At 41.9% G+C, this 12,852-nt stretch overlaps 1 protein-coding gene across 1 annotated transcript in view; it reads right to left on the bottom strand.

Moving 5' to 3' along the window:
• The window catches only part of pdgfd (platelet derived growth factor d), a 61,638-nt gene that overhangs the window by 26,922 nt on the left and 21,864 nt on the right, over positions 1-12,852 (bottom strand). Inside the window, exon 2 of the mRNA XM_037087288.1 lies at positions 357-546. Within this exon, the coding sequence (XP_036943183.1) occupies positions 357-546 (190 nt within the window). The remainder of the gene's footprint in view (positions 1-356; positions 547-12,852) is intronic.

Raw genomic sequence — 12,852 nt, 5'->3', positions numbered from 1 at the left:
TCAACTATCCATCTCTCTCGCACTGATTCCACCCCCCTACACCTTTTTTATATTCTTCTCTCTCACGTCCCTTCAATCACAGTTTATTGTTGGTGCGCTAATGTGAATACGTTAGCAAATCATTTCCGCGCACTTCACTCCTGCTGTTTTTTTACGTCCTTTCAACTTGAGAGTCCATAAACTTTTCCTCTGTTCTTTGTCACTTCTCCTCCATCATTCACTCTTCCTCTCATCTGACTTTCCCCCTTTACAGCCGCTTGTAATTCATCAACGCTTCCCCTTTTTCCTTTTGTTCTCCGAGCATCCATCGTTCTTCCCTGCAATCAGGTGGGTATCTCTGAATCTCATTGTTTTACCTGCACACTCCGTTCTCAGCCTCCTCCAGGCCGAAGTGCCCGTCGAACTCCAGGTGTATGCGGCTCCCCGGAGGCGACAGCAGTTTCCATGACAGCAGCAGATTGCGGGGGTAAGCGCTGGGGTAGCGCGGGCTGTGGACGGCTCCACCCGCCGCCGTTACCGTGACGTTTTCCTCTTTGCGGTAAAAGTCTGTGGTGAGGCGATTGCTGTCGGTTAGTGGTTACAACTAATCAGTTAGGTAGTCCAATTGTGAATAAACACAAGTGCAGCAGCTCGTTCACAGACACACACATCCAAGTGCAAAAGCAACAAATACACAGTATTTTTATGGGTTTTGGCACAGATAGACAGAGAGCAGAAAAACATAGGAACAACACAAAATATTCAAATGTGCCATTCCAGTCTGACAATAACATGAACTAAGTGAGGACTGGCACTTTGAATCCAGCTCTTACTTTAAAGCTTTCAGCCTAATATATACAGACATATTTTAACAGAGTGGTTGAACAGCTCTGCAAATATGCTTACTCACCCTCCCAAATATTACATTAGAGGATGATACAACTCTCATATCTTTCCTGTTAGTATCAGCTCACGGTCAGCAGCCGGTGAGAATGCTGCCGAGTAGTGAAACATTGCCTCATCTGATTTTCTTTCCTTTGAAAGAGGCACTGTCACCTAATTGACTCACATATCTGCGCTATCCTAACAAGGAGGACATACACACGATCATACTTTCAAGCTCTTTAAATGGCATCGATACTGCATTTAATTACCCAAACACATTAACAGCTGAGGTGGAGCAGGTGAACAGTTTTAGGTTCCTGGGCATCAGCATCTGAGAGAACCTATCATGGCCGTCACTCATCACTACCCTTGAAGCCAGGAAAGGCTCAACTTCCTACGGAAACTTAGGGCTAGGCTAGTTTCTGGAGCCACATAAGCCCTGCAGCAATCTGACAAAAGGTACAGGAGCGTCCGCTGCCGTACCACAGAGACTACAGAGCACCTTCTTTTCCTCAGGCTCCTGAGCTCATCCTCAACACTTATGTATGAAATAGTTTTGTTTTTCTTATTTTCTGATTTTGAAAACATCTGATGTACAGGATAAATGAGGAGAGGATGACACAGCTCACCTCTATTACGATTCTGTGGAGCTGAGAGTGAAATTCAAAGAATGAAAGAGCATTTTGTTTTCATTTGTGGATGGACGTTTTTAAATACTTGCTCTTGTTTTGAACTGTCTGACCTTTTCACACCCATTTGATTTTAATATTTCTTATGTGCAAGTGGGACATCTAGCCTGACGGTGGTTTGAGAGAAAAGGTCACCGGGTCCACACAAATATTTAGAATCATCCACTGACGGTCAGACCGGCATCACTGCTTTTTTTGCCGGAGAAAGATAATGAAACTGTAATTTCCTGGAGTTGACTGTGGAGTCTCACCCCCGGATTGTCAGATGCTGACAAGCTGGAGATGAGACCGAACAATCAACTACCTCTCCAGGAAGTTACATTTTCTTGCTTAGAGGTGTGTGTAAATACCACGCAGCAACTGTCTCGACAGTGAAGGCCATTGCACTGATGTACCGAATCAGCTACAAAGTACTGTGTCTATACTGTCTCCATGCTCCGTCAAGCTCAACACAAACACACTTCATAAGACACAATATGATAACATCTACCTGCCTGAGACATCTGCAAACGAAGGAGAATGATGACGAAGGATCTGCTAACTATGATCTGTTTATTAGCTGTGCTGCTTAACTGACGACTATAAACTATAATGGTGCTTTTTAAAGTCGCGTTTAAAGTCTAATAATTGCTCATCAGTGCCGACGAACATCGCAATCACGCCCACCGAATAATCAAGTCGATCATTAATTTAATTTCATATCGCACAACAAAACTCATTAGTTGTCCCCGTCATTTTAATGCTGACTTGCTGGAAATTAGACAGAAATTCCTCGCATACGCACACAGAAACACACACACACACATATTGTAAGGTCAGGCTGTGTGCTGAAGCAGGCTGACAGGGCTGTATTTTTTGAGGGGTGTGTGTTTTTTTTTTGTTTTTTTTTTGCAAGAGAGAGAGCTGAATGTATAATCAAGGCGCCGCAGCCTGCACCCCTGGGAGATGATGATGAAGCTTTGGCCTTCTCCTCCACCTTCCTCACTGCAAACTTCTCTTAATTCCTTCTCTCCATCTTTCCCGCTCTCTCTCTCTCTCTCTCTGTAAGCCGCTCCTCTTTGCTTCCATCAGTGTTTCTGTCTCATCGGTCACTCAGCGTTCTGCTGGAGCCGCACCCTCTGCCAATTCTGGCCTCAGCAATTAGCGCTGTAGCTAGGTGTGCACGTGCGAACGGACTGGTCAGTGTGTGCGCTTGTTGTTGATGCGGTTGGTGAATCATTAAAGTCAGCTGTAAGGAGTAGTGAAGGTATTTTTTTTAATGTGCTTGTGTTTCGGTCTATTTGCATGTGTTTCCTTAAGCTGCAGTGCATCAAACTCTCAGGACCACCGTCATTTATGCTTGCGTGATTCTGTTAATGTGCATGAGTGTGTGTGTGTGTGTGTGTGTGTGTGTGTTGATGTTGTGTGTGTGTTCAAGTCAGTTTGTAATGGGATTCTTCCACTCTGCTGATCAGAAGCCTGACTGTGTTCGTCCATTCAGTCATAAAAGTGCTTATGTGTCGGGAACTTTCACCCACTAAGGTCACCGGGGAACAGAGATCTGTGTGTGTGTGTGTGTGTGTGTGTGTGTGTGTGTGTGTGTCTGTGTATACATCTGTGAGCGTGTGCATTCGTTAGCATTCGCATATGTTCACTGAAATCCCACTTATCCACTTCTCTACGTCTGAGCTGAAGTGTAGTCACAAGAACTGTTCATGACCCTGACTTTCAGTATGGATGCATAACACTTTGGTATTTTAAAAAGCCCATGGTTGAGATACACCTGCTAAAAACTACAAGCAGTGTTCCTGGGCAATGTTGTAAATCTCTGTCAGGTTTTCCTCAGCAATGAAAACATCCATGCTGTCAACTTTAGAGAATTACTGCACCGTATGTATATACAAGGAGACACGACTGTCTTCACCTTCTCCAGGCCAAAAGATAAAATGAGCAGTGACAGGATGCAAGATGAGTAAGTTAACTTTTAATTGTAGGAAAAAGAGAAAAAAAAGGATAAGTGAACTCTGTTGCCCTTCTCCACAAGTTTGTAAGTGAGCTAATGAGTTTCACTAAAAAGTCGTATGATATCATCTTGGCTGTGAAGTCCGTGTGATATTAAGAAAGGTACCGAGGGATGAAGGGAGCGTTCAAACAATCTGGATCCACTCTGTGTATCACCGTTCAGTCTAATGAAGGGTTTTTTATCAGTTTGAGACAAAACCAGTGGAACAGTTTCTTACAGGACTTGTTGTGTAGCTGAGCCTGACAGGACCTGAAGGAGGACAACACATCATTTTGTTATTCTTTCTAACATTCTTCAGTTCTTCCGAGTGCTTTCACTGCCATGACTCTTGTATTATAACGTCCACAAAAACGTCTTTGTAAAATTGTTGCCAGTATTGTGTTTCCCAGTACACAGATAAGCTGGAGAGATTCAAAACTTCAAATGAACTAAGTCGTAAGAAAGCCAACTCTGGCTTAGAGGCTGAACTGCAATCATCCAGACTCTTCTTATGTCTCTATTTAATTTGGGTTGATCTTTTTATATCCATATTTTTTTTTCGTTTCATTTGTTTTGTCCAGGACTCTGAAAACTGATCTATCCCGATGGAAGAGAGACACACCCGACATCTCGAGCATCGGTATATGGATAAATCTTTTCAAATTCTCTGTGGCTTTAGTTGCTAATTTGGCTATGACCATTCATTTTGAGTGCATGGTTGTGTGTATGAATGTGCCTGTACAGTGACATGAACTGACATCTGTACATTTGAGCACACAGGTGTGAGTCTGTGTGTGTGTGTGAGGGATGAAGAGTGCCAGAGGCAGAAAGCATTAAGAGGAATGACGATGCTTAAATGAAAAAATATGTAAATTTGCTTGAGCAGAACTTCAGCTTTTTTTGGTTACAGCTTCTGAGTCGCACTGACTGACCATAAATCATGTAGTGATGTCAGTGATACTATTGCAAATTCATGCAAATGATAGTCTGGTAAAAAAAGAGATTTATGTTAAAGATTCAGTCCAGAGAACTGACAGTCCAGGAAACTGGCAGCTACATTTCATCTGTCTGATTTACAAATGAGTGTAAGGGTATCATACAGAGGGAAGAATGAAATGGACACTTCTTGTTTCTTGTAAATAATAAACTTGTTATTTATATGACAACTTTGAAAACAGAGTTAACACAGTGCTTTGATAAGCAAAGCACTCAGCATCTGTCTCTTAGTCCAGTTTCTTTAAGAATAGGGTCAACATAAGCAAAAAGAATATATGTGACTGTCTAATCTCAATCATTCCAGGATTGACATAGGATGGCAGACATCCATTAAATTACGAGAGGCTGTTATTTCCAGGCTGGACCATCTATATAATGACATGTTCTTCCGGTAAATCGCCTCCATATTTGTTACCGAATAAAGGTTCAGACTCTCTCTTGGCCACTTTCTTCTCCTCTCTCTATTCATCCCTCGTAAATACCCCTCGCACTGTCAGCTACACACGTAATTAACATCCAATGAAACCACCATTGTTTATCCAGATCTGTTCTGTAATCTGTAAGCATGAACCATCATTGCTGTTCTAATGCCTGATGTTCCAGCACCTGGTTCGGTCTAAGAACTGGAAATGACACTTTTGGACTGTGATTTCTTTGTGAAGGACCCCGGCGTCAGAATTCCTGCAACTATCCGAAAGATGTGACTCTTCAAAGAGAGAAGAACAGTAGCTAACTTTAGTTTAGAAATTGAGTCCGCTAACATAAACTAACAGCCGGCTTCCAGCAGAACACAAAAATTCCACAGAGCCCCTTTGAGGTATTTTTGAGTCTAAATGCTGTTTTTATTGTGTGTTTCTTTTCAACTTTTTATTGAAAAGTTGTAACTGTAATGCGTTTCTGGGCTGCACATGTACCACTCAATCGAAAGCAGGTGGGAATGATTAAAGTTTTACAGGCTCTGCTAGAGCGACTTGTAATAGTTGGGAATCTATGGGGAAGCAGGACAATGAAGAATTGAACAGTCCCAGATATCTCTCTACACGACTGATTCTAGTCTTCATTTTCTATCAACCTTTCCTATGATTTTATGCAACATAACATCGCAGCTCCAAAGACCAGCTAATGCATCAAAAACACACAACTAGAGAACCGTCCTCTTTAAACCATAGATAACGTACTCCAAAGCAGTCACATAACACTCGTCTCTACTGAACTTGACAGAAAGTTGGAGTTCTGCAAACTCAGGAAATAAGATGATCTCAGAAGTGCTGATAATATCACTGACAGTCTCTCAGTGACTCACACCCCTGAGTTTAAACACACACCTACACACACACACACACACACACACACACACACACACACACACACACGCATGCACATAGACAAACGTAATGTCTGACACTGGCAATTAAGCCCTCAGTCTCCCGATTCGACACCTAAATAACCGTGACAATTATGCTGCGTGACTGTGTGATTTGTGTGCGTGGGATCTATTAAGAGTGTATTTGTGGATGTGCCAGTGTTCCAGGAAAAAAAAAAAAGTTCTTGATTGTGCGTGTGAGTGTGCATTCACGTGGATTGTGTGTGTGTGTGTGTGTGTGTGGGGGGGGGGGGGGGTAAGTTCGCACTAATCAAACTTGGCTCTCCCACCTCCCAGTGCCAGGGTGTGATGTTCTTCGTGCCTCTGAGATCTATTTCTGATCCAAGTGCCAATCACACTCTGATCACCAAGCAACCGGCGTGCATCACACGCCAAAGAATAGCTCTGTGGGGTGAGTACTGAAGTGGCGAGAAAAAAGAACTGATGATGTAGACGCTTAATTAAAAGCGTATTCTGGTTAAGACGCAGGTGAGCAGGTACTCACTTAATATTAACTGACACCCTCCTTTTTTAAAATCCAAGTCTCTATTCTGTGCAAACTGTTTTTCTTGAGTGACAGTTTGCATATGATACATTCTCACTCTCTCCCACAGGACATTACCTATAACAAGGCAACCCCATTTCCTACATCTGCCACCCCCATGTCGAACACATCCTGTCTGACTTTCATCTTCTCAGAATGAATTCTCATAAGCCCCAACAGGAGCTAACAGGACACACATAATGCATTCACTCTCAGCTGTGGAAAAACTCCCCAGAGAAATGTGATGCTGCTGCTCTCAATTCTTGGTGGCATTCCCAGTTTCTGTCTAAAAAAATAGGTGTTTTACACAGTTATGGATCGCAATCTGAGGGGCTTTGAGATTATGAGAATATTAAAAATGAAACAGCGTCCTATTTGCAGGAATAGTTCAACATTTTGGGAGATATGCTTATATGCTTTCTGGTGGAGAGTTGGATGGGAAGATTGATACCACTTTCAAATTTGACTGTTCAATGTAAGTTTACGAGCAGCTGCTGGTTAGATTGACCAGGTGAGCCACGTGTGGAGGAAGCTTGTTGTTAATAAGGTAGCCAATCAAAAACATTCTGCATCGCATGACACCGCAACAACCAGGTGCACCCACAGCGGCATAAGTAGGTAGGTAAGTAAGCATTCAGAAGGAGAAGTCGCATCCCGATCGGTGCAACGTAATACCTGAGTGTGTTTCCTTGTCTGCAGAGCATGTGTGATCAACAGTGGACAGGAGGGGAAGAGCGAGGGCAGATTGTCACCTGGTTAATTGATCCCGAATGGCCTTGCTCTTGCAGACAGATTAAAAAACATGATAGCAGCCTATCAAATTCTTAAATGGGCTGCCAAATATACATGGCTAAGTTAACTGTATGTGTGGAAAACACTGGAGGGACACAGCTAGCCTGGCTCTGTCCAAAGTCTGTAAATCAGCCTACCAATGTATCTAAAGCTCAGCAGTTAACATGTCAGTGTCTCTCTTTGGTTCCCATGTCTGTACGAAAACCAAAAGTTATTTTTATCGAGGGCTACATACTGCATGTTGCAGACTTTTACTTGATTGGGAGCAGGAACTGCCTACAGTGTCTGTTGTTGCCTGGCAACTGAAAGCAAATAAGTGATTTTCCCTAAAAAATGGTGAACTATTACTTTAATACTTTTACTCTAATATTAGGTCAAAGGGAAGTTTTAAGCACACAGAAAGTGCATTGACATTTCAATGACATCAACAGGGAGTACTCAAATAAAGACCAATCTGTCTGAATGTGAAAGAATGTGGAAAAATAGGTGTCTGGAAAACACGCAAAGGGAAAGGCTAATAAAACTGTCATGCTACTGTGTAGATAGCATTAAGCATCGGATTACTTCGGCCAACTTCATTCATTATTGTTGGACTCTAACTGGCTTATGGTCTAAGGCTGCCTGTTTGTGAGGATGGCACGAGCCAATTTGGCCTTAGCATGAAAGGATCCATCGATTTACCATTTATTATTATTATTATGATTCTTATTATTCTTATTATTATTATTACAATAATCATGACAATTATTATCATTATAATTATTATTATTATCATTATTAATAATAATATTTGACATTTTTATTGTAATAATAATAATAATAACAACAACAGCAATAATAACAACAACAACAACAACAACAACAACAATAATAATAATAATAATACTTGTTATTTTTATTATTGTTATTATCGTACACTAATTTGATGTCATGCCCAGTTATCTGCTGAATTGTTTGTTCATCTGTGTTTAGTAGCAGAGTGTAAAACATCGGCCATTAGCAGCAAAAACTGCTGGTAAACATCATGGGAGCATGTGTGTTCTTGTGATCGTGTTTGGGTATAAATGTGTGTGTTCATGTCACTGATGGTTTATAAGTGTGGACAGTGTATGCACATCTGTTCCTCACTACATGTGGGTCTGTGTTTGTGTGTGTGTGTGTGTGTGTGTGTGTGAGTATTTACAGTATGTGTGTATTGGTTGTTGATGCGGGAACTGTACTTGTGCCCTCAGAGTATTTGCACCCATGAGAAATAACCAAAGCCCTCTCCATCTGGCTAAATGTTAGCTCAAGGCCTGTGTGTGTGTGTGTGTGTGTGTGTGTGTGTGTGTGTGTGTGTGTGTGTGTGTGTGTGTGTGTGTGTGCTGCTTATCAAAGCCTGTGCTAGCTCCACTGTTTTGCCACTCTCTCATGACAAATCAGCTTTAAATATTCTCCCTTGTTTCTCAGTCACGCCCACACAAGCATAGAGGCATGAAAAAGACACACACACACACACACACACACACACACACACATACACACACACACACACATACACACACACACACACACACACACACACACACACACACACCCTGGAGGTGAACACTGCATGCCGAGGGGTGTCAGCTTTGGTCAGCATCGTCTCTCGACCCGCATTTCTCCTCCTCTCTCTTGTTCACTTTCTCCTGCTCCCTCCATCCTGCAGCATCTTCTCCACCTCTGTTTGCCTGCTCTAAGTTTCCTTTTCCAACAGACACTTGATTTACATTCTCACATTTTGACATATTTTATGCCTTGAGCGCCCCTAAGGTGTGACTAAGATTTAACTTGGTCCCTGAGGTGTGAAATATATTAGCTGAAAAACGGTCAAAAAACATCACCACTGTATCTCGCTTCTACTGTCTTATATCTTCCCCCTTTTTTCTTCCAGATTATCATCTTGCTGCAGCCCCACCTTTGCTGCTAAAACCAATTAACTTCCACCACTTTCTTCTGTGCAAAGAGACTACATGTTTTTTAAGCCGGTGTAAAAGTGTGGGGAATTGGGAGGCTGGAGAGGAGCAATGGCAAGGCGAGGAAGGCAGAATATAGTAAAGGACAGAGGGACCTAACTAACGAATTGATGATCAGGAAGGGAATATGCATGTTTCAAGGATGTGGGAGTGTCTGGTGCATTAGGCAGGCCACACAGGCATTCATCTGAGAACAACGTACATGGCAAGGCAGCTGGGGTGTACATATATATGAATTATAGAGGACAAGCATGCCTACATAATTATAGGAAGGAACACACTTCATGCATCATGTCCTCTCAGTTGGACACAACAGAGCTGCTGCCTTAGTGCAGGCAGCCACATTGCTGTGGTCAGAAAAATGGCACAAGATAACATGAACATGGATTTTCATCCGTGAAAATTGTGTTCAAAATACATAAAGCCTTAGAAATGTAAGAAAAAAAAAGCATTTTATTTGTAGCCTTGAGCTCTTGAAAATATTGGACGAGGTTCAAACAACAGAAAAACAATTAACGTTACCTGTGTTAAAAGAAAATTAGTCAATTATTAAAGCTAAATTATGACTAATTAGTGGTGTGGCCACTTTGAGTGACATCTAGCAGTGTGCCTGTCTGTTCGGCTTCATCTTAGATAATTCCATTCACAGATCTTTACCTCTGTCACATTTGTCTTGATGCCTTTTGGAGATTTTTTTTGTGCAAATATCAGGCAAACAAAAGGGCTTGCTGTGCAGTAAATTGGTCCAACAGACTGGCATGAAGGGACAGATGCCGGTGTTTTGGATTAACGAGCGACCGCGTTTGCGTTGAGTGGCAGACAGCTGGTGGAGCCGGAGGAGACAGCTGTGGGCAGAGCCGAAAGCTTCTAGAGAAATGAACACCTGTAGTCGAGGAGACAGACTTTGATTTTTTTTAAACTTTGAGAATTTAAAGAGTGGATTTATGTTCATTCCCGCCTGTCCTAATGAGCTGCGGAGGTGCTGCAATCCTCTGTGATGTAACGTTACTGTAATTCCTTCTTATTCGACTGCTGAAGCAAGGGGAGATGACGGGCGAAAGAAAAGACACTAACAGAAAGTAACAAAGTATTTAGTGAGGGACTTTCCTGCATCCAGGCATAATCTCTCAAAAGAGAGATGACATGCATCTAAGAACAATCTTTTTACCCCACCTCTTTCAGTTGCACAACAGTGCTCTGAAAGAAAGTGAACAATATCATTTCAACTTTTTCAAGCAGAGATTTTTGTCCATCCTGGTAGGCTGAGTGCAGCTCATTCCACCTCTCTGAGCCCATTAAGCTAATTTGTCGCCATCAACAGGTGTTGAGTCATAGACGCCTGAGAGGCTCTAGTGGATATTAATGCTAATCAAAGGCCCAAAAGGACCATCGAGTCTTCCTGGTGAAGATGTAAGGACCGGCTAAAAAGCTCCAGCACCTGGGAACATTTTCAAATGCATTGTGAGTCCCAGATTTCCAGTGATGTCTCTCTTCTTTGTTTTTTTGCCTTTGAAACAGATGACAAAAGCGAGATAATGATGAATTTGCACAAATTGACGCCGCACATCACAATAAAGCATACAAATTTGGATGCACACAAAGCAGTTATCATATTTGCTTATTTATGAGTGGTACAGTGTTTGATGTGTTCAGGCATCTCTGGGCTTTGTGGACTTTCCTCATCTTTTTCAGAGTACAATAGCTGTGGCAATGTTTCCTTCTCTGCCTTTTTCTGCTGCTGTTGGGCCCGCTTTCTTTATCTTTTCTCTCTTAACATTTATTTTGCTTCCCCGTTCTTCTCTCTCCTTCTACACCTCACTCAATCACTGTCCCCCCGTGCTTCACTCTCATCCATCCCACTGTCCTTTGTCTCTGCTCTGTCTCATTCATGATTCTCAACCTCTCTTCACCTTCATTTTGTCCTCCTCTGTATTTGTTGTCTGTCTACTCCCACTCTTGATTCTCCACTCTTGAGTTTTTTTGAAGGGACTGAGTGAACTCAGTAAACTGTGCTTCAGACTGTGGCTGTTTGTCTAACCTCCTCTGTCCGTGTCACAGGACATGCCTTTGTGTCGGCTTCAAAGGAATACATACACACACACACACACACACACACACACACACACACACGTGCACTCACGCAAACTCTTCCAAATCCTTAAACAGAGGTATGTGCTCCCCAAAGACCCACATAGCACACACACAAGCCTTTTCAGTGACCATCTGAAATGCTAATGGTCACTGAAAACATAACCCCCCCCCCACACACACACACACACACACACACACACACAGGAGAAATTAGTGGATGGATGTCTACCTAATATTTTCTGTAGGTTAACTGCATGCCGAGGATTTCAGTTCAGAGTGTGAGTCATCAATATCTATACAGTTTTGTCCCCGAAGACACTGAGGTACCGGCATTTTCCACAGCCCAGGCATCAAAGATATTTCTGAGCAGATGTTTGAAGCTTCAACGTTTAGACAAGGTAGATGGTTGAAAATGGATGGAAACAGTGAGAAAAAAGTATTTCTAAAAAAATAATAACAATCCAGATTTGTTGTGCGAGGAGATCTATGTATAGTCTACTCATGGTTAAGTTTGCATTCCACTTGAAAAGTGCGAGCTTGCTATTGTAAGTACGTTATTTTTGTCCCACATTATGCCTGGGAGGAGGGTTTGGCTAATGTTAGCTATCTCTCTTTCATGTCCATTTGTGTTGACAGCTCAGACTAATAAAATTCACAATAACAAATAGTCTTGTAACCTCAATGCTCCAAATGTCACCTGGTGACTCCAATGACAAAAGTGGTCCACCTTAACGTGGTACTATGTAGTTTTCAAACTAAATAATGAGCTAATAATACAAACTCAGAAGTATTTATTTTTTTCCATAACTGAATAATCAAGCTGTTCTCAGAGGAAAATAAGGTCCCCAGAACACTGTTTGAAGCAAGAAATATTGCAGGGTCTGCTAAATATAAACAAAGTCAAACAGTATGAAATGATGCTGTCCTTTAGGATCAGTTTGTTTATTCAGTTTGTTTCAGCATGAAAAAAACAAGTCAATCTATCTTTTGGTAAAAATGTCCTTCCCAAAACTACACAGTGCACCTTTAACGTGTAGGTTCAGAGGTATCGAAGTAAAGAACTAAAATAGATCCAAAAGTGTCAGTAGACAACTTTTTCCAAACACAAATAACAACAACTCAGGACAAATAGTCAGTCACTTGCTCTATAATGAAAATGGATCTCCTTTTTTTCCCGGCTGACTGCCTGCCAGGTGGCGCACGAAACTGTATAGCGATAGCAAAGTTTATGAACCACTGTAACGCCCAGTGACTTCATTATTCTACACCCATTACACTGTGCAATCAACATTTGCTTCATAATGATTAATTGAAGCAGGAAACTTGTATATTGCCAGTTTAAGTGAGCTTGATTAGCGATGTTGTCACTATCTCCACGGCTAGCACCTTCACTTAAATAATCACATTCTAACCCTCTGAATTGGAATCGGCGCTTACAGATTTGAACCCTTATACTTAAGCATGTATTGTATGTGTGTGTGTGTGTGTGTGTCTGTGTGAATGGAAAAAGGGACAGTGCTCTGGTGTTGTTCCTA

This window comes from Acanthopagrus latus, chromosome 2, assembly GCF_904848185.1.
Source record: "Acanthopagrus latus isolate v.2019 chromosome 2, fAcaLat1.1, whole genome shotgun sequence".
NCBI lineage: Eukaryota > Metazoa > Chordata > Actinopteri > Spariformes > Sparidae > Acanthopagrus > Acanthopagrus latus.
The sequence above is the reverse complement of the archived record's forward strand: the minus strand, read 5'-3'. Positions and strand labels throughout refer to the sequence as shown.